The sequence below is a fragment of the Pseudorca crassidens genome, chromosome 15, assembly GCF_039906515.1.
Source record: "Pseudorca crassidens isolate mPseCra1 chromosome 15, mPseCra1.hap1, whole genome shotgun sequence".
In the NCBI taxonomy this organism is placed as follows: Eukaryota; Metazoa; Chordata; class Mammalia; order Artiodactyla; family Delphinidae; genus Pseudorca; species Pseudorca crassidens.
In genome coordinates, this window is record NC_090310.1 from 1,210,967 (window position 1) to 1,236,748 (window position 25,782).

Here is a 25,782-nt window from a genome sequence, read left to right on the forward strand (position 1 = left end):
AAAAATGGAATAAAAAAACAGAAACCATGGAAACAGACAGGGACGCATTACAAACCTACAGGGCAAGGAACGATTATCTGATAAAGGGCACTACGGCAACTGTTTACTGACCTGGGGAAAAAATCAATTCAAATCCTGGCCATACACCACGTACCAAAACAAGTTCCAAGTAGATTAGATCTTTAAATGTAAAACAGAGCCAAAAATAAAAATCACAGAAGAAAATAGAACTATTTATCAAATCACTAAAGAACTTTCTAAGCTTAAACGGAATAAATAGATGAGATTCCAAAATAAGTTAAAAGTTTCTATACAAAATCATCACCAAGAAGAAAGAGAAGTTAAGCTTCTCTGCAAACTGCATAAAAAAGGAGGTAAAGGAGCTCTGATCGTGACGAGACCTTTCAGGAAAGAGGAAATAAAATCTTTTTCCTTATTAGTAATTACGTGAGGTGCCCTTTATACTAAAAGATGTTAAACACGCAAAACCCTGACACTTGGGGTGGACGTTCTGCAAGGTTTAACCCAGGCGCCGACGTGTGTGACAGCCCAGCCCCCCGAGCATTTCTCTGCCGCTGGCACCCCCCAGCCCAGCACCCCGGCCCAGCGGTCTGTCTCTGACTTTCTCCCTTCCCCGTCCAGCAGTCTGCCCGCAGAGCCCCGCACCATGGGACCTCGGGGCTTCTCGCAGACCGTTTACGGAGACCAGCACGTTGGTCGCTGGCTACTTCAGTGCTGAGCAGCGGGGCGGGCGGCTGCACCAGGCGGGTGACCTGTTCACCGGTTAAAGCACATCCACGCGCTTTACAGCTTCTGGTGACTACGAGTGATCCTGCCACAGAGCCACAGGCTCCAGGTCTGGGAAGGATGAAAAAAGGAAATCCACCCGGCCTTTCACAAAGGCACTGATCCACCTGGAGGGAAGCAGGGGACAGCCGATCGCTGACCCAGAGACACAGAAGTACAGGCAGACTGAAGAAGCAGCAGAATCCCAAGCACGGCCGACCCAGAGCCGCCTTTCCTGTATTAACCGCAGTGCTGACCAGGTTGGGCAGAAGGACAGCTTCCTGATGGTGCATCCCTCACCCGTGAACGTGGTGTGTCTCTCCATTTATTTAGAAATCCTTTGACTTCTTAATCAATGCGCTGTCGTTTTCAGTCTATAGCTCTTTTACGTGTTTTGTTAGAATTATACCTAGGAATTTCGTTTTGGGGAGAGTGAACAGGAATGGTATGATGTCTTAGATTTCAGCTTCCACGTGTTCACTGCTAGTATATATCATATACATATTATACACACACGTATCATATATAAAGTGAATTCAGCAAGGTTGCAGGATACAAGATCAATACACAAAAATCAATGCTGAACTCACTTCGCTAGTTTTGTGTTGTTTTGTGTTGTTAACTTCTTGGCATTTTCTACGTAGACGAACATGTCATCTGCAGAGAGGAAAAGTCTCGCAGGCCCTTCCTTGCCTCACTGCCCTGCCTGGGGCTTGCAGTACATCTGACCAGGGTGGTGAGAGTGGACGTCTCTGCCTTATTTCCGACCTTAGGAGAAAAGCTCTGACTCTGACCGTAAGTGTGATGTCAGATGGAGGGTTTGTGGACGAGCTGCATCTGGTTGAGGAACTTCCCCTCTTTTCCTAGTTTGCTGGGTTTTTATCAGTACTGAATTTTGTCAAATGCTTTCACTCCACCAAGTGATCTGATCCTGCTGATCTGGTGGATTATATCAGCTGACATTTGAAGGCTGAATCAGCCCTGCATTCCTGGAACAAATAAATCCCTGTAGGTTTTGTTCTTTGTCTTGTCATTGATTTTGAAATTAGAGTAATATTGGCTTCATAAAAGGAGCTGAAAAGTGCTCTCTATTCAATTTTCGGGAAGAGACTGTATAAACTGGTGTTAATTCTTCTTTAACTTTAGGTAGAGTTCACCAGTGAAGGCTGGTTTTTTGAAAGCTTTGTGATTATGGATTCGATTTGCTCAATAGTTACAGGACTATTCAGACTATCTACTGCATACTGGGTGAGTTTTATAGTTTTGAGTGTCCTGAGGTGGTGGCGGTCGTTGTTTGGACCCTGGTCCACTCGGTCTGGATGCAGAGAGAGTGGGGAGAAGCCCTGCTTTCTGGCCCGAGAAGGAAGTGGGAGGAGGCTGCTCTCCCGGCTGTGCTCATCCCGTCCTGTCCCGGCACCAGGCCATCTTGCGGAGGCGCAGCGGTGGCCGGACAGGTGCCAAGACCCCCGAGGGAGGACCCTCTCTCTATGTGCAGGGCTGTGGCCCCAGGAGAGGGGGGAGTCCCCACTGCCCTCCTCTCTGTCCCCCGCTGGCAGTGGCCGTGGACACTGCTGCAGCCGTGGGAAGGGCCTGGCGGGGCAGGGACGTGAAGGCCTGAACGTCTGGCCAGGGGCCTGTGAAGGGGGCCCTAGGGAACCGGGGAACGTTGGAGCTGAGGGAGAGGGAATTCCACGTTCCACTGTGCCACGCGGACCCCAAAAGGCACCTCTGAGCTGGGCGTGTGGGGGTCTGACCCTGAAGGGCCGTGAGGCCTGGACCGTGGGCCAGACCACTGCCCAGGACCCAACGGCTGAGAGGAGCACAGCAACGGCTCTGAAACTGAACTGACAGTGGAAGCACAGCCCTTGGAAGGTGGCGGGAGCTGCTGACTGGCCCACCTGGCAGATGCCTGCTGAAACCCAGACCCACAGGATGTATGTTCTCCAGAACTTCACAAAGACCTGAAAATGTTCAAAATGTCCAGGACACAATTCAAAACCAAGCAGCATATGAAAAACCAGGAGAAAGCAGACCTGCTGGGAAGAACCCAGCCAACGGGGACCAACCCCAGGTGACAGAGACGCTGGGACCCTCAGGCACCTGGGGCAGGGTGGGGAGAGCGGCTACGAGACGTCCTCGGTCTCCCCGGAAGCGGCACTGCCCGACACTGGGCTGCAGAATCCTGTCCACCCCCAACCCGTGACGTCTGTCGCGTCCGTCACACCACATGCTGACCCCCAGCTGGGGGCCCGTGTGTCACCATCACCCGCACCTACCGTCCGACCTGATGCATGCTTCCGTCAAGCTCTCTTTTTCACAGAGAAAGGAAGTGATCTGAACGATTACAGATTCTCATCAAAAACCACGGAGGCCAGAGGCAGAGAAAAGGGAAAACCGCTGACCCAGAGCTCCACACACAGCGGATACCCTCCAGGAGGAAGGGCAAGATGAAGACGCTGTCCGACAAAGGGGAACCACGAGAGCATGTTTCCAGAACACTTGCCCTAAAAGAAATGCCAGGGAAGCTCTTCCAGCAAAAGGAAATGATACCAGAGGAAAACCTGTTATTTCAGGAATGAAGAAAGAGCAACAGCAATTCTGAATGTCTAGATAAAAATCATGAACTGTTTCTTCCCGCATGTGTTCTTTAAAATATGAATGACAATTAAAATCAATAATTATAACATTTTACAGTGGGTACATACAAATGAGCATTACTACAAGGGGGAGGGGGCGTGGGAGACCTGTGTTGTGATAAGACCCCGACATTCCAGGATCTTATCATCCGCAAGTGGTAAAATATTAATTACAAGTGCACTGCGGGAAGTTAGGCACGCGTATTGTAACCCCTAGAGAAGTCACTTCCAAAGGTCTCTAGGGCTCCCCTGGTGGCACAGTGGTTGGGGGTCCGCCTGCCGATGCAGGGCTCGTGCCCCCGTCTGGGAGGATCCCACATGCCGCGGAGCGGCTGGGCCCGTGAGCCATGGCTGCTGAGCCTGCATGACCGGAGCCTGTGCTCCACAGTGGGAGAGGCCACAACAGTGAGAGGCCCGCGTACTACAAAAAAAAAAACAACAAAAAAAAAGCATCTAGAAACATAATTAAAAAACTAAGATAAATCAAAATGTAATACTAAAAAATATTCAAATAATCTTAAAATAGGTAGAAATACCGCGGAGCAGCTGGGCTCGTGAGCCATGGCCGCTGAGCCTGCGCATCCAGAGCCTGTGCTCCGCAACGGGAGAGGCCACAACAGTGAGAGGCCTGCGTACCGCAAAAAAAAAAAAAAAAAAAAAAAAAAAAGATAAAATAGGTAGAAATGAGGAAATGGGAATAAAATACAGAGAAGGCAAACAGAACTAATCGTAAAATGGTAGGCCTAAATCCAAACGCATGCAGAAATTATGTTAAATGTAAACTGTCTAAACGTACTTATCAAAAGACAGAATACACGTCCTTACCAGGTCCACATGGGACATCTGGTGGTTCACAAGTCTTGGCCACCAAACAAATCTTAAATTAAAAAAAAATTCGAGGGACTTCCCTGGTGGCGCAGTGGTTACGAATCTGCCTGCCAAGGCAGGGGACACAGGTTTGATCCCCGGTCTGGGAAGATGCCACATGCCGCGCAGTAACTAAGCCCGTACGCCACAACTACTGAGCCTGCGCTCTAGAGCCCGTGAGCCACAACTACTGAGCCATTGGGCCACAACTACTGAAGCCCTTGTGCCTAGAGCCCATGCTCCACAACAAGAGAAGCCACAGCAACGAGAAGCCTGCGCACCACAACGAAGAGTAGCCTGTGTGCAGCAACAAAGACCCAACGCAGCGGAAAAAGGAAAAAAAAGTACCATAATCCAAATCTCACATCATATGCAAAAATTAACAAAATGGACCACAGATTTCAATGCAAAACTAAGAGACTTAGTGCAGAAAACATTAACAAAGGGCCTTGACCTGGGTTTGGCAAAGTTCTTAGATCTGACTCCTATAAAAGATAAACTGATCACCTAGAGCCCGTGCTCCGCAACAAGAGAAGCCCCCGCTTGCCGCAACTAGAGAAGGCCCGCGCGCAGCAACGAAGACCCAACGCAGCCAAAAATAAATAAATAATTTAAAAAACGTTTGCTCTGAGAAAGACACTGTTAGGAAATGAAACTCCCCAAACTCGAGCCAAAGACAACAATCCAACAAAAAATGGGCAAAAACCTGAAGAGAGACTCCACCCACCCAGGGGGATACAGGAGTGGCTAACACGCGACAAAAGATGCTCCACATCTCACCCGTCAGGGAAATGCCAGTTACAACGGGGTGGACTCCACTGCACACACCTCAGGATGACCAAGGGCCCCGGGCTGGTGCCGCCGCAGAGCCCCACCCCGGTGGGGCCGGGGGCGCACGGCCGGCGCGAAGCCAGCGGCCCACTGACCACGTGACCCGGCAATCCTGCCCCAGTGCCCGCCCTGAAGAAACGCACTAGCGCTCACAGGAACACGCACAGTTACTTCCTGTCTTTCGTTTTCAGGTTTGCTAACAGTGTATGGCTGCATCCGACCCACGCTCTTGTGGGCTCAGGTTCCGACACAGCTCGGTGTGAAGCCTCTGCAGTGCTTTTAAAATCCACCCGGCGCATGCGGCTCGGGCTGGCCAGACAACGGTGCCCCAAGGACCCCAGCAGGCCTCCCCGCCACCTGCTGCAAGGCCGGGAGGTGACGGGTGCGGACGGCAACGCTGTTCTGCTGGGGCGGGCAGGGAAGGGAGGAAGCCTGAGACCCAGGCACGCCTGCTGCTCCCAGTAACCCACCCGGGAACGGGCCGGGGCGCAATTCCCGATTCTCGCCTCTGCCTCCTACTTTCCCGGTCTTCCCGCCTGTTCAGCGGCGGTCCCTCCAGCAGAGGATGACGAGCTGGGGAAAGCACAGGGCAGGACTCCTCTCGCTGCGGGCTGGGGGCTCTCAGCTGCTCCCCAAAGGCTCCAAGTGGCCAGCGGCCAGCACCTGAGCCGAGCAGAGCTCTCGGCTCTACGTTACAGCCACCTCTAAGCCTCGGGCAGCCAGACCGGGGGCCACAGCAAACCCCGAGTCCATCACCTCGTGTCGGGCGCCGAGCCACACGGAGCCTCAGCGCCCTCACCAGTGACCCGCAGCTGTCTGGGCCTCCTTGCTCCCCGTGACGCCTTCCCGAGCGAGTGTCAATCCAGTATGGCCTGCTCCCGCCAGGTGCCCCCCTGCCCCCCGTGCCCCCCTGCAAACACAATCCCCACACCCAGGGCCTGCTCTGAGGCCGCCTCGTTCCCGTGGCTCTTCCCTTGCTGACGTCCAGCTGGCCCCTGCGTGGCTGCCGGCTCGGGAAGCAGGTGCTACGGCTTCCGGAGCCTCAGCGAGTCCGCGCTATCTCCCCAGCTGCCATCACACCTGCACTCACGGAGGCCCGGGGGACAGCAGCGACTCAGAGAAGCCCGCCCACCACGCCCCACATCTGGACAGCCCAGCTGGCCCTCGCGCCGGCTGAAGCGGGAAGGGGGTGAGCCCCCGTCTGGAGAGAGCAGCAGAACCAAGATGAAGCCCAGGCAGCGCAGCTGCTGCAGGGGCGCCCTCCCCCCTGGGCAGAACGGACGGGCTCCAGGGAGGGCCCTCGGCGTCCCTCCTCCAGGGACCTCTCGGGATCAGCTGCACCGCACAGTCAGACAGAGACAATTTTGAACGCCTTCCGTGTGTCGCTCTGACAAGATTTTTTTTTTTTTTTTTTTGCGGTACGCGGGCCTCTCACTGCTGTGGCCTCTCCCGTTGCGGAGCACAGGCTCCGGACGCGCAGGCTCAGCGGCCATGGCTCACGGGCCCAGCCGCTCCACGGCATGTGGGATCTTCCCGGACTGGGGCACGAACCCGTGTCCCACTGCGGAGAGCACGCCCACCCACACGACCCCCGGGGGCCTTCTGCAGGCCCAGCTCGAAGGGCACGCTGTGTGCACGGCAGACAGGACCCGTCCAGGGGTGGGGCAGGCTGGCCCGTGAGGCCCACAGGGGAAAGCGGGCGGTGTATGTGGGGCGGGGCCTTTGCTGGTGCCCTACTCTCCAGGACGCGTCTTTGGAGGTCAGGGGCCTCCACGTGCTGAGATTTCTTTCTACGGTTGGAGGCAGGTTACAGCTCAGAGCCCGGCAGCCTGGCCCCGCTGCTGCAGCCCTGGATACCGAGGCAGACGCGGGGGGCCCGCAGAGGGAGTTTGCCAAACTGTGCCTCTGCCTGGCAAGGCAGAAACAGACACACGTGGCCTCGCCTCCACAGAGGCCAGTACGTAACCACTGTGCGCAGTCCCCAGGCCAGCCACCCGTCTGGCTGTGGCAGCGCCACCGGCATCTGTCTCCCAGGCACGTAAGAGCCACCAGAGAGGCACCTGGCCGCTCGCATGGCTCCCCGGGGCGGGGCTGACCCTGGGCTGTGAGGAGCGGCCAGCGCCCTGAGCCTCAGCTGCTCCACTGGCCGACAGAAGGAGCGTGCGGCTGGCCTGAGAGCGCGGACGGAGGACCACAGGGTGTCTGCAAGAGCTGGACACCCCCTGGAGCGAGGCTGTGGGTGACTGCAGGCTACGAACACGGTGGCGGGGCTCCCTTGCCCACGTGGCTTCAGCGGGGACGCTCCCCCGAGGATCCCGAGAGCTGACCTGGCCACCCTCCTCTTGGTCCCACGAGGAGAGAAGTGGGGTGACCGAATGACTCCTCCTTTCCCGCCCACACTCTGGTGGGCCGCCAGCCCGCTGGGTCCAGCCCAGGACGTGTCAGCACAGGGCACCCCCCACTCTGCCGCCCCGGCCCCACTGGGTCCACGCAGCTCCTAAACGAGGCTCAGACTGCCGTTCTCAGCCTCTGCTGCCCCATCTCCGTCACAGGACCGGCCCAAGCCTCTGTGGACCTGGCACTCGCCAGGCCGCCGCACGACTGCCCTGGACTTTGTCTTAAGGTTTACCCTTATTTTTATTCCCACGTGCGTGGTTTAGAGCCCAGTCACGACCAGCAGGTCCTCTCCTCCTCCGGCCAACGACTCCGATTACCTCGGTGTTAAGCGGCTGACCCCCTGCCGGCTCGCATGTGCCCCTCCTCCTGTCCTCATCCTCCCAGGACCCAGGACTGTTAGGACAGTAGGTGCTGCTGGAGCTGGGCTGTGGCAGACGAGGATTCCGCGCTATTTCCTGCACAGCATCCTGTCTTCCCTGGAGCTGACGCTGTCCCGTCTTCCGTTTGCTGACTTTTCTGTGCACCCATCGCTAACGCAGCTGCACCTCTTTGCTGACCCACGTGGGAGCTTCCTAACCCTGCGGTGGCAGCAGATGTAAACAGGAGACGTGAGATGGGTGCCCCGGGCAGGGCGGCGGCTCCGTGCAGCCAGGGCAGCGGGCCCAGGAACACGGGGCACGCATGGCAAGGCCTGGGCCACAACGCCCCCTGAGACACGGGCCAGTTACGTCCTGACGACCCCCTGGCCTGAAAGAGGCCCAGAGCCTCTGACCCGCTCCAGCCAGGGCTTGCTCCTCCCCCACACGTGTCCCAGGCTGGCGTCTCGGGCTCTCTGCGCTTCGTCTCCTCTGCTGGTCTGCTCGCTCTGCTGGGCACATCCTCTGACAGCCTCCTGAGATGGGGTGCACGGTGAGCTTTTCCGGGCTTGCTGGAGCGCGGGTGCGGGCCGGGGCTGCCGCCGGGCTCCTCTGGGAACCTGGAGCAGTGCCCACGGCTTTCCAGCACCAGGGCTGCTGCTGAGAAGGAAGCGCTTCTGATCCCTGGCCTTTGACAAGTGACCCGCTTCTCCCCTGGGGGGGGGGGCCCTTTCATCCACCCACACGGAGCGGCCTCATCGCCACACGGTGCCGGTGTGACCTGCGACCCCGCCTCTCCTGCAGCCCCGCGACTCGGCGGACCTCGCGGGCCGGGCGGCTCCTCGCGTTTCCTCAGCTTTTATCTCCTGCTTCCCAGCTCGTCGCCTTGTTCTTCTACTTTTCAGATAAACCTTCTAAATTTTATCCATAAATCTGCTGTTTAGATTTTCATTTAACTCTTGGATATTTCTAACTTCCAGAAGTTTGTTGTTTTTCATTTTGAAAAATCTGCAGTCTCTTGCTTGTGCTTTGCTGTTGGAAGTCCGTCCTTGTCTCTCTGAGGACGCAGTGTTTTGGAGGTTCCCTGCACTCTGGCGGCCTGCGCCCTCCAGGTGCGTTTTTCTACTTGTTGCTCTGGCTCCCTGGTCACAGCCAGCAGTGGGTCCTCCTGGCCTGTCAGCTCAGCCCCGGGTCCGGCCAGCTGCCTCCGGGGTCAGTGCTTTCGGGTCTCCTCCGGAGCTGGTTAGGCTCCACAGGGCGAAAGGGGAGGGCGGGGGCGTCCGGGCATCCACCAGCCTCATCCCTCGGCTCCACTGCCGGCTCTCGTCCTGGATGGGCCCTGTCCACACCGTCTCCGGAGCCGCAGCTCACAGACATGCGGGAGGACGTGGGCTGCCCCGGAACCCCGCAGGCCTGAGACGGCGCCCGAGGACCTGCATGGCCCACATGTTCCTGGGGCGCCTGCTGCCCGCCTGGGAACCACCCCTTGGGAACGGCTGCTCCAGGAGAAGAAACCGCTGTGCCGACTTGCATTCCTCACTTCTGCTGGGAGAGAGGCTACGGCCCACCACGCAGAGCTGGGTGAAGGTCTGGGGACCCTTCCTGCCCCTTGATCACACCCCCAAGCAAGCTTGCCGGTCACGCCCCTCCCCCAGCGCCCCCTGCTGCCCTGGGCCTCTGGGGAGGCTTGTGGCGTCAGTCAGCGTGGTTCCTGCCTCGACTCCGTCTTCCTGAGCTTGCACACCATTGGACCACCCGCCCACCGACTGTCCGGATCCCAAAGGTTTGCCGTTGTCCCTCTTGCTGTGGGGCCTCGAGGAGGACGGTCCGACGGGCCGTCTCTGCCTGGAAGCCCACAGCGTCTGTGGGCACGTGTCACGGCGCCCTTGGGAGGCTCCAAGCAGCTGTGTCCCCAGAGCTGAGCACAGAGCCACTGGTCGGAAGGAGTGACAGACCTCACTGGGTAAATGATCTGTCGCATTAGACGGCACGAGTCCTTTCAGAGAGTAAAGAGCCACCTCGAGGTGCCCGCGCCTGCATCTTCAGCTTGTGAATTTGTCAAGGACACACAGGCCGCTCGAGAAGAGGCGCTGGAGCCGCGGCTGGAAGGAACACGGGGAGAAACAGTAATGCGGCCGCCCACTTGCTGAGGACCCTGCAAGAGGCCTCTCCTGGCCTTCACCGGGGAGGGCGGGACGCTGGCCACCTGCCCCCACCCCCACCCCCACGGCAGTCTTTGCGGCTGAGCCGGGGTTTGGCCGCAGAACGGCCACGGGGGCACCTGGGCAGCCGACACCGCCAGTCCGAGCGGCATGGGGGGCTCTGTTTCTGCCCCAGGAACAGAAGGCCTGTGCTTTCCAGGCCGGGATGCCAGGACCCTCTCCGTCTGGCTGCTGCCGATGAAAAGTGCAAAGTGAGGAGTTTGTGTAGGAGCGCCAGCTGAAAGGCCAGGAGAGCAAAGCAGCACCCCGAGGGGGGCACGCGGGGGTCCTGAGCTCTGGGGGCCTCGCGCTGCAGCAGTAACCGTCTCTGCTCCGACCTGCGGTGGGGAGAGAGCTCTGTCCTGGGCACGCCTCTGCACGTTTCTCGTCGTGGTCATGACTGGATGCTCTGATCCAAGAGCCAGCCCTGCACAGAGGCCACCGCCCCCTCTGAAGACAAGATGGGAGAGGCCGGCACAAGGTGTGAACGGGCATGCGCGTGCGTGTCCGCAGGAGGGCGTGCACTTCACACGACACGTGTGTGCTCACCGTCCATAAGCCCAGCACGCGACCTTGGGAGAGCAACTGAAGGGCAGCTGCAATCCTGTAAAACCAGGAGGCGCAGAGTTCAGGTGGAAGATGGCAGACCGCACTGATTCCGCACCGTGGGGTCACAGCTGAAGCCACGACGGTGCACGAACCCCCCATCTCACAGAGGACACTGGGCCGAGGGTCCTGGGACCACGACGCGCTCAGGATGCCATGGGAAGGGGGACAAGACGGCGAAGGACGGAACAGCACCAGGGAGCAGGGATGGAGCGTGGCTCCCGCAGGACGGCCGGGCTCAGCCTGGCTCTCGAGACCCTGCAGCTTCGGCGCGGGTGGTGTAGGGAACGCACAGCTGGGGCTCAAACTCAGGCCTGGCTGACCGAGCGCTTGGCCTCGTAGAGCCCCTGTGCCCCAGGTGCTGAGGGCAGCCTCCCACCTCCACGGTCTCACGGGGCGGTGACCGCTGACCTCAGGCACTTCGAGAAAGGCTGGTTCCACGCAAGGTAGACGGTGGAAGCAGATGGGCCGGAGGGGGGCTACACCTACGAGCCTGGCAACGGGCGACGCACAGACCCCTGCTCCAGACAAGAGGACGGCTGCACCCACTTCCCAACTCCAGCCGCAGTGGGCACGCGGGAAGAGATGACAGGCATGGGAAGGGGAAGTGGGGAAGGGCTTCCCAGCGGAAAAGCCACTCAGAAATGCACGTGGCGAATGGCAAGAAAACAGCAGCCTGGCCCTCTCGACGCAGACGCCTGCGGACACCACTGAGGGGGCAGCGAGCAGAGCCCTCCTCCCAGCCACCCGTGGGCAGCAGCGCTGGGCACCCTCCGACAGCACAGCCTCCCCGTGGGGCCGGACTGGGTGACCCCTGGGAAAATGGAGCCTCCAGAGGGTCCCCTCCCTCCTTGGCACTGATGGACCCACCTCTCTCTGCACTAGGGCGGGACCTGGTGACCGCGGCGTGCCGGGGACAGGCTCAGCGGTCACTGCACTGCCCTGGAGAGACGAGCTGCGAGGTCAGAGGCTGTGGCCCTGGGTTAGAACTGCAGAGCAGGCGAGACCCGCGTGACAGAAAAGGCAGCTTCCTGGGTTCCTCACAGACCCCTGCGGAGGGCTCGCTGGGTCCCTGAAATGTACTCAGATGGTGAAAGATGGCCCCCGCTTCCACGGAGTACTGGGTTTACTCACATGCGTAGAAACTGCTAAACGATACTAACTTGTTTCAGGGGTCGGCAGGGCTCCAGCCATCGGGTCCTCATCGCGCCTGTGTCACCTCCTGCCGCTCTGCAGGCCGGCACCACCAAGCCTCCCGCACAGCCCCGGGGATGCCCACAGCCTAGCTGCCTGCACGGGTTGGACAGACGGACAGACGGACGGACGGACGGACGGGGGCCTACCTGCCACCGCCCCGGACGAGGGCAGCCCCGCGGCGGCCTCCAGGTCGGGGGGGACGGCGCCGCCGGCCTCCAGGGCGTGGACCAGCTCCCGCAGCCGCGCGCACTCCTCACGCAGCCGCTGCCGGTCCTCGTGGAGCCGCTGCCTTGCCGCGCCGGCTGGGTTCAGGCTCAGGTGCAGCACCTTGGCTCTGCTCTGGTCGTAGTCCCCCTGCGGGACCACAGGCAGGAGGTCAGAGCCCCTCGTGGAGCGAGAGCAAAGGGGAACCCGAGCCCGGCCTGTGGGGTCCCAGCCCCCCTCCCTGGGCTGTGGCCTCCATTAAACGGGGGAGCAAACAGAAAGCCCACCCAACCCATCTTCAGAGCATCGTCAGAACTCGGCACACGAGCCCCCTTCTCTGAGTCTCGCCAAGTACCAGCTACCGGGAGGGAGGTCTCTTCACAGTGCGGCGCTTTCAGACACCATCAGCAAACACCCCAACGCCTCTGGGTTCTCGCCAGCCTCTCGGCGACCCTCCTGTCTCATGGTCTTTAAGAGTGGGACCCGTTTTTTAAGATTTAAAAACAAACAAACAAAAAAACCCAACTTACTAAAGCTGACGCTGAAGCAGAGTCCCCACGTGCCCCACACGGTCCCGTTACTGACACGTGACATCAGCCGTGCACCTGTTACAGTTCGCAAGCGAACACTGACACCATCCTAACTGAACTCCCTACTTCCTTCTCAACTCCTTAGTTTCCTCCAAATGCCCTTTTCTGTTGCCAGATCCGTCCTGCGGGACCCCACAGGACTTTTAGCTGTCCGATTTCCACGGCTCCTCTGGGCTGGCAGTTTTCTGGGCTTTGTTTTGGGTGACCTTCAGAGTGTGGAGGATGCCGCTCGGGCGTCCTGAAGATGCCCTGCTGTCAGGATGTGGCCGACACTTTCCTCACTGTTACCTGGGGTCAAGATTAGGGGAGGAAGACCCCAGAGGTTAAGTACCTTCTCATCACACCGTGTGGACGCTCCCCGCTACCAAGGTGACCCTGACCCCTGGCTGAAGTGCGGTTGTCCCCTTTGGACACACCCACACCTAAGGAGTCAGGGTTACGCTCCCTTCCAAGTTGACGAGACCCTCAACTGTCTGCGGACACAACCCACCTCTTCCCCTCCCGGCTGGTAGGAGCCCGCCAGCCACAGGGGAACAAGGTCAGCCCGGCAGAGTGTGAAGGGGGCCGGACATCAGGGGAGGCGTTTGATTAAGTGGGTGCTGAATGGCCTGAAATCCACACGCAAAACCCAGGGCCCAGGGCGGCTGTGGCGACCTTGTGGGAGAGGCATCACCACACGTTACAAATCTGCAGTGACCGAGGCAGGTGCTGAGGGCCAGTGGGGAAAGGACGGTCTCCCCAGTACGTGCTGCAGGGTCAACTGGATGCCCACACGACCTTGACCTTGACCTCACACCACACAAACATCACTCCTGAGTGACAGCAAAGCTACACGCAAAGGTTTAGGAGAGAATATAGGGACGTCTTTGTGACCCGGGAGTAGACGAAGTTTCTTAAACAAGGTTCAAAACGGGCTAAACAAGTGAAAGAAAAAATAAACTGGAGTTATAAAAATTAAGAACTTCTATTTATCAAAAGAGTAAAAAGGGAACCAACAGAGTGGGAGATACATGAAACACATACAAAGAGCCCACACGAATAAACAAGAAAAAGCCAGACAAATCACACGGGGGGGGGGGGCGTCCCCCACGGAGGACCGTGTGTCAGTGAGAGCGAGGGTCTGCACGCAGGACGACGTGGGCAACCCTCTCACACAGAGCGGAACAGACCAGCCGGACCTGGCGGACAGACATGGGGTGGCCGCTGACACCACAGGACGAGGTCGGGGCCAAAGGCAGAGCTGGGAGGGGACTCGGGTCTGTGCTGGTCTGGACGCTGGTGACCGAGCGCGGTCGGTGAGAGACACTCACTCCTGACGTGTGTGCTTTCCCGTACGTACACGTGTTACTCGATATGAAGCTTCCAGAGTGTGCACCAAGTGAGTTCATGGGTGCTTCCAGGCACAGGTCAGCTCTGCCTCAGCTTTCCAGGCGCGAGCATCAGTGAATCCCCCGCCCCGCAAAGCCCACTGGCATCGGGTTTTGCCACCAAGAGTCACCCCAACAGATGAGAAGGGCCCAGGCGGTCAGCAAACAGACCACCGACGAGTAAACTCAGGAGGCAGCGCCTCTGCTCCGCCCAGCTGCCGTCCCCACGGCTCAGCCCCGGGCGTCTGCCAGGAGGGGTAGCGCAGGTCGGAGGCTTCAGAGGTCAAGGTAGAGGCCAAGCCTCTTTGGCCGTCACTCCCTGGGCCTCCCAGGGCGAGGGCTGAGGGGGGCCTGGGCATCCCTCCCACCCGGTGCTGAGACAGAGACACGGGAGTGTCCTGGGCTGAGGGGCAGTGGCCCAGGCCCAGGCCCGCCCGCCTCTCACAAGGGATGCTGGGCCAGCTGAGTGGGCATCTCCCTCCTGCCCGGACACCGAGATTCCTTCCCGGACAACCCACCCTCCCAGCTGTGACTTCTGCCCACAGCTCCCTCTTCCGGGGGGCGGCAGAAATGGCACCCTTCACTCAGATCGTCGAATCCCCGGGGAGGGAGGCCAGGGGTGGACACTCACTCAGCGGAACAGTCCCAGCGCGGGAGCCAAGTTGTGTGGCCACCACTGGCCAGCCCTCGGCCAGCCGCCAGCTCAGAGCCCCCGAAAGTGACCCCAAAAGGGAGGGAGGGGAGCATGGAGACACCCCCTCCCTGCCGCAGGCAGAGAGAGGGCGGGAGAGGGGGAGAGAGCCTGGCGGAAGGCAGAGGGCTGGCAGCCGGTGCCTCCCAGGCTTCTGAGAACCTTGTAAAAACCTCGAAGGATAAAGAGACATCCTGGAACTCCGAGTGAATCACAGACTGTCAGGGTTGGAAGGGATCGTTATTTCATCCGATTCTAACACTCTGGGAGACACAGCCAGGCGTATGGAATCCATCTGCCCTGCGCACCCTGGCAGAGGGCCCCGCGGCAGACGGGAGGTGGGCCGGGTGCAGCGGGAACTCATGTTCCCCGTGGGTCTGGGGTCAGGGGGGTACAGGGAGAGGACGAGGGCAGATGTGCTCTGCAAAGGGCCGGAGAGCACATGCGTCAGGCGGTGCTAGTCACACCATCTCTGTCCTAGCAGGTCAGCTGATGGGGAAGGAAGGAGAGACGGGGGGGAAGGAAGGAGGGACGGGGGGAAGGAAGGAGGGGGGGAAGGAAGGAGGGAGGGGGGAAGGAAGAAGGAGGGAGGGGGGAAGGAAGAAGGAGGGAGGGGGAGAAGGAAGGAGGGAGGGGGAAGGAAGGAGGGGGGAAGGAAGGGGGGGAAGGAAGGAGGGAGGGGGGAAGGAAGAAGGGGGGAAGGAAGGAGGGGGGAAGGAAGGAAGGAGCTCTGGGCGCCGTGGACACACAGCCCCGCCCTGCACAGCCCCCTCCAGTGTCCCTAGAGCTGCTCTTCCTCATTTGTCTTCAACCCTTTAATCGTGCAAAGCAAAAGCGGGCTGGCAGGCTGAATCCACCGGGCTGCACCCCTCTCCTTTACCTCAGATATTCAAGGGTCCCCCTTCCCCCCAGGCCACAGGCTCTCCCAGTCTGGCCATGCTGACCACTGGCTTCACGCCCACCTCTCTGCCTGCTCAGGACTCACATGCTGACGCCCCGGGAGGGCCCGGGCAGGGAGCTGGGCACAGAGACTGACCCCAAGGTCACCAGTGACCCTTGGCCGAGGCGTTGGACCTGTCGAGCCTCAGGGTCATCCTGCCCAGCAGATGTGGGGAGAATCGGGGAAGACGGCACCTGGACATCAGGGTCGGGGGCAGGACGCTGCTGTGGAAACGCCTGACACCCCACGGGCAGGAAGGGGAGCTACCGCTCCCATCCCAGAGCACGGTGTCTGACCACCGGCTTCCCCTTGACGGGAATGAAGGAAAGAAAACACTGCAGTGGGTGACAGGATTGAAGGATCACAGGGAGAACCAGCAGGGCTTAACCAAACCAGACCAGACCAGACCAGAGGGGCAAATGCTCGCAGCTCTGATGAACTGGGGGAAGTGACAAGCCTGCGAAACCTGCAGGTGCCGAAGTGAGCGTCTGGCGCCGGAAGCCGGGGCCTCTGCTCCTGCCTCAGGGTTACTACACCCACAGCCCCACCCCCGGGACGGGACGAAGACGCTCCCTCTGCCTGCGCTGGGACACCGTGAGCGTGAAGGGCAGAGGGCCGCGTCATGCCCACCGCCCCCAGAATTCCCCGGCGAAGGCCCTGCTCGCCCTGGCTCCAGGCCAAGTGGGGCGTGAGGCCCGAGCCTGCAGGCGAAGATGCCGTGGAGCCTCCCTGGGATGCAGGCCGCAGGGAGGGAGGCATGGGGCCTCCAGCCCGGGAGGCGGGGGGGCAGCCCAGCAGGTCCACCTGCTGGAAGCAGTGCGAGAGCCCGGGAGAGACTGGCAGAGCCACCAGACAGACACTCGCGAGAAACAGGATGCCAGCTGCTTTAAGCCACTAAGCTGTGGGGTGTTTGTAACAAGGCAGCAGGTAACTGAAGGAGTCTCCTGAGGAGCGAGACGGAGCCCCAGCCCCCGACCCGGGGGCCCCAGGGTCCCAGCAAGGGGGTGGCAGCCCCCGGGCCCAGGCCTTTGTGACTCAGCCTCAAGTCCGGGTCACAACAGACAGGACAGCTGCACGGGGTCTGCTAACGCCATTCTGCCCAGGGAGTGAGAGTGTCCACGGCCCCTGGGACTCACACTCTGACCCTCAAACTTACGACCAGGCGATGGCGGCCAAGACAGCAGAGCCGGCACAGGGTCAGGTCGAGTGTCCAGGAAGCGCCCCTGCCTCTACGGTTGGCCAATGCAATGCTCGACGCGGGTGCCAGGCCCCCCACCAGGAAAAGGGGCGGACAACTCACTGGGCACCCGCATGCAAGAGCACCAGCCTGGACCCTAACCTCACACCAGACACGAAAACGACCTCAAAATGGATAAAACACCCTAAACATAAGAGCCAGCACTACACAACACGTGGAAGAAAATACAGGTGTAATGCTTCACGACACTGGATTTGGTCTCGGATTCTTCAACGTGACACTAGAAACAAGGAACGAAAGAAAAAGTAGACAAATTGGACGTCCTCAGAATGAAAGACTTCCTCAAAGCACACATCACCAAGGAAGTGAAAAAACAACCCACAGAGTGTTAGAAAACATCTGCAAGTCACTCATCTGGGAAGAGACTTGTATCCAGAACATACGAAACTCTTACAACTCAGCAACAACAACAGAAGAAAACAACAAAACCAAAACAAGCTTACGCAAAGACAGGCAAAGCACCTGAATAAAGCTTTCTCCAAGGAAGACTTACAGACGGCCAATAAGCACACAGAAGGACACTCAGCGTCACGCCATCAGTAAGCAGCGGAACGGAAAAAAAAGTCACAGTGAGACGTCACTGCACCCATCGAGGTGGCTAGAATGACAAAGTCAGTCTCAGCGAGGCAGGGAGAAACTGTCCTCCTATCGCTGCTGGGAATGGAAGACGGGGAGGCCCTTGCGGGAAACAGCTCCGCAGACAATTAAAGACAGAGCTACCACGTGACCAGCGATTCTACGCCCAGGTACACCCCCCAGAAGAATAAAAACACACGTCCACACAGCGACTTGCACACACATGTTCAAAGCAGCATCAGTCACGATAACCGCTCAAGTGTCCAGGAGCTGACGAGTGCACTGACACAGTGTGGTCCATCCGCACAACGGAGTACTAGTCAGCCATAAAAAGGAAGCCCTGACACCTACTACAACACAAATGATCCCTGAACACACTGCGCTCAGGGAAAGAAGCCAGTCTCAAAAGGCCACACATATGACTCCATTCATGGGAAACGTCCAAAACCAGGAAATCGATAGAAACCGAAAGCAGACTGGTGGCTGCTTGAGGCTGCAGTGGGGACGGGGGAGAGTGGGGTGACAGCGGAAGGGAACAGCGTTTCCTTTCGAGATGATAAAAATGTTCTGAAATTGTGCGAGGATGGTTGCTCATTATCTGTGAAAATATGAAAAACCACTGAACTGTACGCTTCAAAAAGGTGAGTTCTGTGATATGTAAATTGTATCTCAATAAAGCTGTTTTGAAAAAAGAGAAATGAAAGAAAACAGGGAAAACAAACAGTAGGACGTGTGTGGACGCTCCATCTGCTACCGAGAGCCTGGTGCGGCTCCAGGCTTCCCTCCACACGCCGCCCCAGCCTCCAGCGGCGGAGAGGCGCTTGGCTCCGCAGGAAGCACGTGCTGGGCCGGGCCGGCCTCGGGCCTGCAGGGGGTGCCGGCCCCACTGCTGCGGCACGGGCGCTGCCCGCCGCGCGTCTCCACGCCCCCGCGGCTCCTGCGGCAGCAGGTCTGGGCGGAACGACCTGGTCGATCCCGGCTTCCTGGCTTCGGCTCTCACACCTCCTCCAGCGCAAGGGCTCCTGCGCGGCCCCGCTGTGGCCTGGAACTCCACACCAAGACCCTACTCACTGTCAAGACCACCGTCCTCAGGGCAGGTCTTGGCACCTGGCTCTGACCAGCTGCCCTCCCTAAAATGGCCTGGCTGGAGCCCGGCCAGCCCAGCTGACTCAGGCCTGTGTCGCCTGCGGCCAGCCTGGACTTCCAGCACGGCCTTCCAGAGGCGCCTCCTGGGTGGGTTGCGACAGCCCTGAGGGGCTGGGGTTTGCCACAGACCCTGCCACCTGGAACCTTCCACTCGGTGCTCAGGAAGCCAAGGCTGAAGAGCCCTTTTGTCAGACGAGGGGGCCTGAGACCGGCTGGTTCCCCCGGGAGTCTGATGGGCCTGGAATGGAGAAGCAGTACAGAGCACGCGGCCAGATGCTGTTCCCCGGTGCCAGGGTGGACCAGTCCCCATGGCCCGGCTGGACTGGACACGGGCACCTCGGGGTACAAGGAGGCTACCCAGACCCCATCCTCCCTCACACAGGCCCAATGAGGCTGCCAGGGGTCAGGAGCCAACAGGACCACGTGGCCAGGCTGCGTGAGAGGGGGTCGAGGTTCAGCCCACTGGGGGCTCTGCTCTCTGCGCCACCCCTCCCGGAGCAAGGAGGCCCTCCCCGGCCACTCCTTCCTCCCCTCCTCCCTCCCTCCTTCCTTCCTTGGAGAGGAGGGAGGCAGGGGCTCCGTGAGGACAGGGCTTTGTCCCGCCCCCCAGACTAGTGAGGGGAGCCCTGTGAGGACCCACTGAGAGGAGGTGGCGGTGACGTGGCAGCAGTAACGCAGAGCCCCCAGCACGCCCCCTCCCTGCTCCGTTTGTCCACAGCGCCTACCAGCTCGTGACGCTTTCAACTCTGTCCCGTCACCTGTCTCCCCCAAAGGTTAGGGCGGCAGCCGCTGCGCGTCAAGTAAACGTTTGCAGGAGGAGTGGGTGACGGTTATGACTGCACAGTGTCCTGCGGTTGAGAAACCAGAGGCCCAGCTGGTGACCAGAACGGGGGAGTCGCAGGGCCGGCTGGCCAGGGCTTCCCGCTCCCTGGGTCCGGGGAAGGGGTGCCGGCCGTCATCCCGGGCACGCAGGGCCATGGGCACAGGGGGCTCGTGGCACCGTGAAGGGTGTGTCGGGGGGCTGGCGCCGCTGAGGCAGACGGAAGAGCACGAACAAATTTGCTGAAATCTGCTGCTGCGTGACAGTTTTGAGGAAGAAAGGGGAAAAATGGCTCTAATCTTCTGCTAAAAATTTGTTGCCTTGTTTGATTTGCAGCTGAGGAAACTGTTGAGACACTGACGAGAATCTCAAAAGGAAAAGTTTTGAACCTTCCTTTGACGTGTGGGTGCAATTACTGGCTAAACAAAAACATCCCACTGGCCGAGGGGGTGGAGAGACGTCCCGGTCCGTGACTGCGGAGGAACGACCCCCGCGGTCCAGCTCCCCCTGCGCCCGCTCCAGCCGAGCCGGGTCCTCGGGGAGCCCGCACGAGGCGCTGGGCCTCGCGACCCGCACGCCCAGGGCACGGCAGGGCGTGCGGCAATGCTTCTCCCTGGGGCTGCAGCCAGCCCGCCGCCCTCCGCTCACGGACCAGTGGGGCTCCTTCTCGGGCTCAGATTCTGTGCTCAGACGAACAGCCATGTCCCCCTGAGTCCAGGCCACGGCTGAGTCCCCTGGCATCTGCCTCGCTCCTGTCTGTGTTCAAGTCCTGCCCCTAACCTGCTGGCGGCCCGGGCCTCCTATCTTCCTGGGCCTCAGTTTCCATCTGCTGAAGCGTGAGGGCAGTGAACTTGATCTGTAAGGACCTTCCAAGCCTAGCACCTGGGAGACCCGGATGGAGGACAGACCCCCCCCCACCCCCACCCCGGGAGCCTGTGTGCCCTGTGGATGGACTGTGGCTGCCCCGGGCCAGGGAAGGGCTGCCAGGAGGGCGGACCTGCCACGAATAGTAAGAGACGTTGCTAGCAGGAGACAGAGGCCCACAGAGAGTTAAAAAGCCCGGTTAGACCGCCACCGAGCCTCACGCGTGTTTATAAATCCCCCGGCCTCAAAACGAAATCAACAGCTCTCCTGGCTGGAGGAAGACAGCTCAGGGAGAAAAGCGGGGGAGCTGCGGGTGTCCCGCTGGGCCGGAGTGGCAGGGCCGACCGGACCTCACGGATCGGGGGGGCGGGCACAGACCTCGCCAGCCCCGCCTCACCCCAGCCCGCACACCCGCCTCCGCGAGGCCCAGGGCTCCGCGACCTCGGGCAGGTCCCTCGGGCGCCCCACGGGCCGGGGTCGCTCGGTGCTCGCTGGCTCAAGGGACGCTCCCCGGCTCTGAAGCTGGGGGCACAGGCCCGGCCCAGCCCGATGGTGTGCTCACCGCGGGCGGAGAGCCTGTGGATCGGCGGGGGCACCACGTGACAGTGCAGGCCAGATCCCCCCCAAGACCCCCGGCACCAAGACCGAGAAACCGAGGCCCCTGCGGCCACCCTGGACCAGTCACGGGAGGGGTGAGGAGGGGAGGGGCCCCGGGCTGGAGGCAGGAGGGCCACAAGGGAGGGGTGATGGGGGCTTGCCCTGGGGACTGCCCCCTCACCACAGGCTCTCCGCGAGCCTCCTGCCGTGGGCCGGTGGCCACGTGGGCCGACGCCCTGCACCCCCTGCGCCCTTCGTGTCCCCTCGTCCCCCACCGCAGAGGCCTCATTCAGGAGCTGGGCACCTGGCACTCCTGTGGCCGAGGGCCCTCACAAACGAACACGCGTGGGCTGTCAGGGTCTAGGAAGGGCTGCGAAGGTCCCTGACTATGCTCATGCTGCCCAGCCCCGGGGGACCGGCCACTGCGGCCGCCGACGGGCTGGGCTTGGGGAGGGGGCCCTGCCGGGCCTTGCCAGTTCCCAAACAGGCAGTGTGCGCTGGGGCTCTCCAGGCAGCTCCAGGAAGGGCGGCGCTGTGGGGAGCCATGCCTGCCAGGCCAGCACACGTGGAAGACCCTTCTCACACTACCCTCCGGTCGACTGTCTCCCCAGCATGGCAGGGCGAGTTTATCTACCATCAGCTGTGAGGCGCCACATGGGGCCTGGACACACAAGTGAGCTTGGCAGGCTGTGTCCTGTGGCCGCTGCATGTCCCCTGCCCAGGAACAGTGGGGCCTGGGGAGGCTCTCACCCAGCCAGGCCCACTGCTTGTCCCCCTGCGGCCAGCAGCCCCCTCGGCGGAACGCCTGGAGGGAATCCACCCCAGTGAGGAATCTCGGGGCCCGTCCTGGACTCTTAGGTCCTGGCCGGGAGCTCTGCTGGAGTGTGATGTTTCCAAAGATGGGGGCGGGGGGGATAGGCAGGGAGAGCACCGGGGCCTTCGGCAGCTGGGGCAGGCTGCCCACGGTGCTCCCCACCACCAGGAGGGGTGGGACGGGTCTAGCTGAGCTGAGGCTGGGGTCACTCTGGGGTAAACCTCAACGCTCCCAGACTGCACCGGAGGGCAGCTGACATCCGGCAGCCAGTGCCGCCGCAGTGACAGAGAAATACCCTGAGAGGTGAGTGGAGCCGCGCGACGTCACGTCCCCAAGTGGGGCTGCACATCCACCTCTGCTCCCGCATGAGCCAGGTGGCTTGGGCCAGACCTCACGGAACCTGGAAAAAGGAAAAATGCCACCATCCCGGGATGGTGGGGTGGGGCGGGGCGGGCCACGGAGGCCCAGCCCTTCCTCAGCCCTGACCCCAGAGCCTAGCCTGGCTCCCCCTCCGTCTCCCCTTGAGGTGCCAGGAAGATGCCCCCAGGAGGTGGCCCAGCGTGTGGTCCTTGGGGCTGGCATTCCGTTGCCCACAACACGGATAACCCTGTACTAGTTCTGAGACTTGACCAAGCCGTTCCCTCTCTCTGAGACTCAATTTGCTCACCTATAACATGGGGACACTACTGCTCACCTTCCCAAGTCTGGAAAGATCAAACGGTCAGCGGATGTGAAGACAGCTGTAAGCTGCATGCAACTTTGCTGGGTGTGCGACTGTCACCCACGATGACCATGGAGTAAAATCTGGGCTATATCTTGATGGGTACCTCTCACACCCTCCAGAGGCAGCCCAGAACGCCACGTGTCCGAGGACCCAGGCCTCTGGAGACATCAGAAGATGGCCACAGGAAACCACCAGTGCAAACCTGATCCCCTCAGGAAGGAGGAGCGGGGACAACACCCCGCCCGAGGCCGCAGCGCACGGGCCGGGAGCACAGGGGCGGTGGCGCAGGACAGCCTGCCCCGCACGTCCCAAGGAGCCCCCTTGTTTGCCTCCCCCAGGGTGGCAGAGGGACAGGTGGACGGAAGATGGCGCTGTCCAGTGGCTGGTCGGTGCCCCCTACCTGGGAGGGAACGGCAGAGACCGCCAGGCCACTTCTGCATGGATGCAACAAGGTCCCACCTGCCGGGCAGACACAGGGACCCGGAGACCCTCTGTCCTGCCAACCTGAGCCAGACCCCGGCCCATCAACTCCAGGGCGCGGGGCTTGGCGAGTTCCCGGGACGTCTGTCAAGAGCTGAGGGCTCCACCAGTCTCACTGCGCAGGTGGGGGGCACGGCGGGAAAAGCGAGGAGAGCGAGCAGGACCCCCCGGAGGGTCCAGCGGCCCATCTGCCACCCTGTCCCAGGCCAGGTGAGGCCACACGTGCCTCCTCCTCCTGTGCCAGCGGGCTGCCCACACTCGTCCGCAAACGCTCCCGACCTCGGGCTCTAATCAGCAGACAGGGAACCGTTAGCAGAGCCCAACTACAGGACAGTCATCGCCTGCCGAGTCCCACCCCGCGTCCTTCAGCAGGGGACTGACTGTGAGAGACGCTTGTAAACAGCCCGCAGAGAAGGAATGAAGACAATTCTCATCGCCAGGAAGGCGCGACGGCGGCCATTCAGGCCGGAGACCAGCTCTGGGGGCCCCGTCCCTCCCAGGGCCTCCCGCCCCACTGCCCGCCCCCTGCTGCCGCCATGGGGCCACCCTGCAGGCCCAGCAAGGTGGGGTGCTCCGGTGGTGGCTTTGGCAAGACTCTGGGCTGGGGGGGCAGCAGATATGGCTGAGTGGGGAGGTGCAGCCACTGACCGTGTGGCCGGGGAGGGGGCCTGGTTCAGCTGGCCAAGCTGCTCCCCGGCCAGCAGGGCCCCCCACCGCTTCTGGCCACAGGCTGAGCCTCTCCCTACGCTGCCGTCACATCAGGGCTGTGAGCAAGGCCCCGACAGCACCCACCGCTGCCCGGGCACCCGGGACCTCTTGGGAGGAAGAGGAGGGGAAGGAGGAGGAACACGCCTTCGTCGTTCGTCTGGCCAGTCTGGAGGCCGCTGCTCTGGCCCTGCCCCACCCCCGCCATTCCAGAGCAATGTCCTCTGAGCCTACCGACTGAGTGACCCGTGCCCCTGCTCAGATGCGCGGGTGAGCAGAAGCTCCGTCACGATCTCCCCACTACAGACGGCAAACGATAGCGGGCACCCTAAACCCACCCTGAGCCGTAGGAGCTGGCAGTGGGGGGCCTCGTGGGTCGGGCCGGCAGCTGCAGGACCAGCTGGTGAAGGGCGTGCACCTGGCCGGTGAGGGCAGACAGAGGGCCAAGCAGCCCCGGCGCCTGCGCCCTTGCCATGGACGCGGGCTCTGTGTTTCTCCCGCCAGGCCTCTGAGTTATATCAGAAGATGTTAAACAAAGCCTTAAAAAAAATGGTTTTTTGAATTGTGGTAAAATAAAACTTGCCATCTTAATCATTTTTAAACGTCTTGCTCAGCAGTAAGTACTTTCCCACTGTTGTGGAGCCGTCACCACCGTCTGTCCACAGAACTTTCCATCTTCCCAAACTGAGGCTCTGTCCCCATTACACACTAACTGGCCCTCCCCCTCCCCCAGCCCTGGCCCCCACCCCCTACTTTCCATCCCTGTGACCCTGGCTCCTCCAGGGCGGACCTCACAGAAGTGGAATCACACAGTATCTGTCCTTCTGTGTCCAGGTCCACCCATGTGGTAGCAGGTGTCAGTTTCCTTCCTTTTTAGGGCTGAGTGATATTCCATTGTGTGGATGGACCACGTTTTGTTTCTCCACTCACCCATCGATGGACACTTTTTGGCTGCTGGGACACAGGCGTGCAAACATCCTCGGGGCACATGCCCAGAAGCAGAATTGCTGGATCACGTGGTGAACAAAGCCGCTTGCACAACTCAGTTACGGTACCTGTGGAGGCACACTGTGCGGTCCCGTCTGACACAGTGCCTTCAGGGTCTAGCGTCTGTCCACAAACCCCCTCCACAAAACCTCCTGCTACAAGAGGCTAATTGGCCAGACTTCCCTTCCCGTTAGGGCTGCCAGGAAGCTCAGGCCCGACGGCCAGAACGTCTGGGATCTGTTTCTTGCAGACATCATGGTATCACCTGCCAGGAATTCTTTGTGGAACAGTGGGATCTTGTCCAAATAGATGTGATCACGGAAGAAGGTCAGGGAGCTGACACAGTGAGTGCAGATGAACCCCAGGAGAGGGGCCAGGTGATGGCCCACCCCCAGGCTGATACCTAGCGCGTCTACACAGGGACCGGTGACACAGCCCCTCTGAGGTGTTGGGGCAAAGCCAGCAGGAACAGGAGAGTGAGCTCCCTCATGGCAGGAGGACGTGGGCTAGAGGGGACCCAATGGCGGACTTTAGATCCCCATCCGGTGTCGAGGGGACAGGAGCAGTTTGGGACGCAAATCCGGGGTGCTGGCTCTCCAGAAGTGGGTGACGGGCTGTTAAAGGGGCACGTGAAGCCGAACGCTCCACGGGCCGACACCTGGCGTGTGGGGCAGGGCCCGTGTCCTGCAACTTTGGGGACAATCCCGAAGAGACAGAACCCAGAGCTCGAGCAGGTTCTGTGTCTCCCATCCCAGTCCTGTGCACGGAAACTCCTTGAATGGAACGGACCCTGTGAGAACAGCTGGGTGTAGCAGGAGAAGCGCTGGGCCCAGAGTCAGGAGGACAGTCTGCTCCTGGCACTGCCCTGCGGGGCTCTGGGTGTTTCCGGGCAGGGCTGTCCCAATGCTGGGCTGCCCAGCTGTACACGGCTGAGTGGAGCTCTGGGGGCTGCACTGTCCTCCGTCTGCAAGGACCTCCTGCCTCTGTGCGAGGGCACTGCCCAGGGAGGGCGAGGGGACCCTCGGGCAGAAGCGGGTGCGCCCCAGCCCCTGCCACCCTCCTCACTGCAGCTGCGATGCCCCATGATCAGCGGTAAGAACACTCGACTTGCCTGAAGACGACCGTTACACGTCCTTTCTCAG

The 25,782-nt window shown here is 60.5% G+C and overlaps 2 protein-coding genes across 5 annotated transcripts in view; both read right to left on the reverse strand.

The window, feature by feature from the left end:
- Window positions 1-25,782, reverse strand: part of PSMG3 (proteasome assembly chaperone 3) — a 476,610-nt gene that overhangs the window by 227,367 nt on the left and 223,461 nt on the right. The window lies entirely within an intron of this gene.
- The window catches only part of MAD1L1 (mitotic arrest deficient 1 like 1), a 316,541-nt gene that overhangs the window by 50,647 nt on the left and 240,112 nt on the right, over window positions 1-25,782 (reverse strand). For all 4 annotated transcript variants that reach the window (XM_067705326.1, XM_067705328.1, XM_067705327.1 and 1 more), the window contains one exon: window positions 12,024-12,231. In XM_067705326.1, coding sequence (XP_067561427.1) covers window positions 12,024-12,231 — 208 coding nt within the window. The remainder of the gene's footprint in view (window positions 1-12,023; window positions 12,232-25,782) is intronic.